Here is a 3,619-nt window from a genome sequence, read left to right as displayed (position 1 = left end):
TTCCCCCAGAGCCAAAATGCACCAGTTTTTGTTGTTTTCTTCTGCTTCTGCCAAGAGATTTCTTTTTTTGAAAGGAATGGATTTTGAAGAGAAAAAACAGGGAGCAAAGAGGTATGGAATAGAAAATAAAGACAAAAGTAAGCTGCTTTGCCATATTGTAGTATAGAGGTGGAATTTAAGGAAAGGTATTAAGCAGGCTGTGGTTTAGCTTATGGACAAGTAATAAATTGTATCGTTTATCTTGAATGTATCATAGATAAGCTGCTATATAACGACTGCCACTTCAGATAGCTGTGAAATTAGGTGATTAACTAGTTGTTACTTAACCTTCTAATTTCTGTATAAGTCTAATTACATGAAACAGAAGTTGGTGTTCTGATTTTTTACTTTGCTTTTCTGTTTGGAGTGTCATTGTAACTACTGTATTGTAAATGATGGAAAATAATTGCATATGTTAAAAAAATATGAAACTTTTTAAAGTAAAAAAAATAAAAAATAAAATTTCAAAAAAATAAAAATAAAAAAAATTGGGTCTAACACTAAAAAAAAAAAAAAAGTAAGCTGCTTTGCTAACTGTTCTATACCCACAGTAATTTGTAGAGTAGGCCCTGTACAAAATACAATAAAGGTCCAAAGATTGAGCTATTCCTATAGACAAGGCTGAAGGCGTCAGCCTCTGGTGTGTCAAATTTAGGCTTTTAGTCCTTGTTTTGGGATGGCCCACTGGGTTTGTGACACAGGCCATGCCTTTAACTAGGTTTAAACAGAACGAATGGCCACCTGGACCAGGTAAAAGTAGATGAAGTGTTTGGTTTCATGTGTCACAGAACTACTGAAGTTCCTTCCCACGATGCAGCGACAGATGGGTCTGTACTTCTCATCCAACTCCTTAACAAGGGCCGCAGCAGCCTTCTCTAGGTCATATTTCTCCAACGCCTGAGTAGTAGGCTCCGCCGAGTCCTGCTGCATTTTCTTGGGCATTTGGGCATTTTTTTTTTTAATCACAGCTTTTTGGCAACACATGGTTGCCATGGGGTGGGGGCTGGCCAACTGCAACGGACTCCTGGGGGAGGGGCTGGCGATGCTCAGCCCCAGTAGGAGTGGCAGTCCTGCCAAAGCCCTGGCCCTTCTCTGAAATGCACTAGTTTTTTCAGGTATGCGGCTGGCCTCACTAGATGTTACTACTGTTGTAAAGAGATCACATGGAAAGTTCTTAAAGAGATCACATGGAAAGTTCTGGCTCTCGCCATTACCCTGTGCACTGCTGTGTGCAGCACATGCACAGAAGTATGTACGTTTGTTTTGTGAGTCTATCTTCCCCTACTAGAGTGTAATCTCAACACGAGCATAGCATTATTTTATTTGCTAATGTATTCTACAGGGCCTAGAACAGTGCCTGATACTTAGTGAATATTCATAGTTCACTCTGAATAAATGAGCAAACTGTAATGCTGTTTTAAGGCAGGACAGCATATCAGGTAATATCCTAACTTTTAGAGACAAGCACTAATAGATTTAAATTGTGGCTCCCTTTCTATCTTCTCTCTGTTGGATTTTTACCATGCTTCTTAATTTCCTTGAGCCTCAGTTTGCTAATCTATTAAGTAGGGATAATAACACTAAGGTAGTCAGAAAAATTAAGTGGACAAATGTTTATAAACTACTTTGGCACAAAGTGCATAATAATTAGTATTACAACATTAAGTCATATCACTCAAATGAGAGATTTTCCAGAAATCTAATGAAGGTGGTAAGGAGTGTCACCTTCCTTGTGCAGCTGAGAGCTCTTCCTCTCCACCACCCTTGTTATCTGCCCTGACCTGGATCTGACCTACAAAATCCCCCACTTCCACCAAGAGTTTGTTCCAAGATGATATCCATCAAGCTTTACCATTCAGACAGCCATGGACCTTAGGGCTGATAGGAGTTTCGGTGTGATATTAAGAAGTCACTATTCTGGAAATCTCTAAGCATATTCTGGAGGGTTTTATAAGTGTTTTAATTTGTATTACAGCTGATCTTGTATTTTGTTACCTGCCAGGGAACCAATTTGTACTTACGGGAGAACATCTACCTATGAGTACCTGTGTCTGAATGTCAGAGAAGCCACACAACACCCAGTAGGGAGCTCTGTGACCCCGTGTGACGTGAGGTCCCCAGGGAGTATGAGTGCTAACTCGCAGCCGGACATCACAAAGAGCCCCTGCTTTTGTCGCGTTATGCCCTGCCGTCCACAATGTTGTTTTAGCTCAAGGCTGGTTCCTTTTAGAGGCCTAGGATGCCTCCAGTAGAAATCTGGGCCGCACGGCATGCTATTCACATTCAGTGAGAGAGAAAATGGTTCCCAGAAGGATCCTAGAAGGTGGAGAAGGATTTTTCCCATAAAGCCCTGAAAAACCATTTCTCTTGGCTCACTGGTTGAAATACTAACACACATCCATTCTCAAACTGGCTGACTCCAAGATTAATCTGATTGGTTTAAAGTCTTAAATCAATCATGATCTTTCCCTGGAGCCAAATGGAGTCAGCTTCCTGTGAATCCCATGGGCTCCATGAAGAAGGAAAATAGACCAACACAAAATTCAGGTTTCTTAGAAAAAATAAAGGAGAGAATGGAGGTGAGGCAGGCAGCTAAAAGTTCCCACACTAATGAGCACATGGATATATAGTGGTCCTGTCTGTGAACATAAATATTAGTGTGCTGAATTGTTCTTGATTACAAAAAAAAAATCCTTAAAATATTTATTTTTTAAGGAGACATTTTCTGACAGTCCACATACAAAGAATCCAATATGCTTCCACAGAAGTGTTACATGCTTAGATTTATTATGACATAAAACTTCTGCATACTTTCAAAGTTTTTTAATGTTTATTTATAATTGAGAGAGAGAGAGAGACAAAGATAGAGCACAAGCAGGAGAGGGGGAGAGAGAGAGAGGGAGACACAGATTCCAAAGCAGGCTGCAGGCTCTGAGCTGTGAGCACAGAGCTCCATGAGGGGCTTGAACCCACAAGCGATGAGATCATGACCCAAGCTGAAGTCAGATGCCCAACTGACTGAGCCACCCAGGCACCCCAAAAACTTCTGCACACTTTCAGAACATGATACAGTTCAAGCAACAGGAAGTTAAGGTTAAGTTAAAACTCTGAGTATAAGGGCCTATTGCTTCTCTGGGTCTCAGTTTCCCTACCTATTGAATGAAAGACGAACTAGATGAGATGTCATACTGTGTGTTTTAATCCACATCCACTGATAGCACCAAATGAATATACTTAACAATGTGCACGGTTTTATTCATCATTCCAGTAAGTACTGACCTCGTGGTATGGACTCTACTTAGTAGAGAACCGACAAGACTGGCACAAGGGTAAAGCAAGCTCTTGCCTTCTAGAACTTTCAGTGGGGAGAAAAGGCAGATAGAATAAAATATTAGAAGACACAGCAACAAACAGTAGCAAAGCAAGCACCGAATGGAGCAGGAGTATCCTAGTCAGGAAGAGCGAGGCGAGGGCAAGATTATGTTCAAGCCCCACGCAAGAGAACAGCTATGACTTAGAAGACAGAACAAAGTGGGAAAGAGCAGGGGGGATATGCAAACACCGAAGGGCAGGCACTGGT

The 3,619-nt window shown here is 41.1% G+C and overlaps 1 protein-coding gene across 1 annotated transcript; it reads right to left on the bottom strand.

Moving 5' to 3' along the window:
* Positions 1-759: 759 nt before the first annotated feature.
* Positions 760-1,023, bottom strand: LOC115291200 (dynein light chain 1, cytoplasmic-like). Its single transcript, XM_029938742.1, has one exon. It carries the CDS (start codon positions 1,021-1,023, stop codon positions 760-762), a length of 264 nt encoding a protein of 87 aa, XP_029794602.1.
* Between the last annotated feature and the right edge of the window lie 2,596 nt (positions 1,024-3,619).

This window comes from Suricata suricatta, chromosome 5, assembly GCF_006229205.1.
Source record: "Suricata suricatta isolate VVHF042 chromosome 5, meerkat_22Aug2017_6uvM2_HiC, whole genome shotgun sequence".
Lineage (NCBI taxonomy): Eukaryota > Metazoa > Chordata > Mammalia > Carnivora > Herpestidae > Suricata > Suricata suricatta.
Note: the sequence above shows the minus strand (reverse complement) of the source record. Positions and strands in the feature narration are given on the sequence as shown.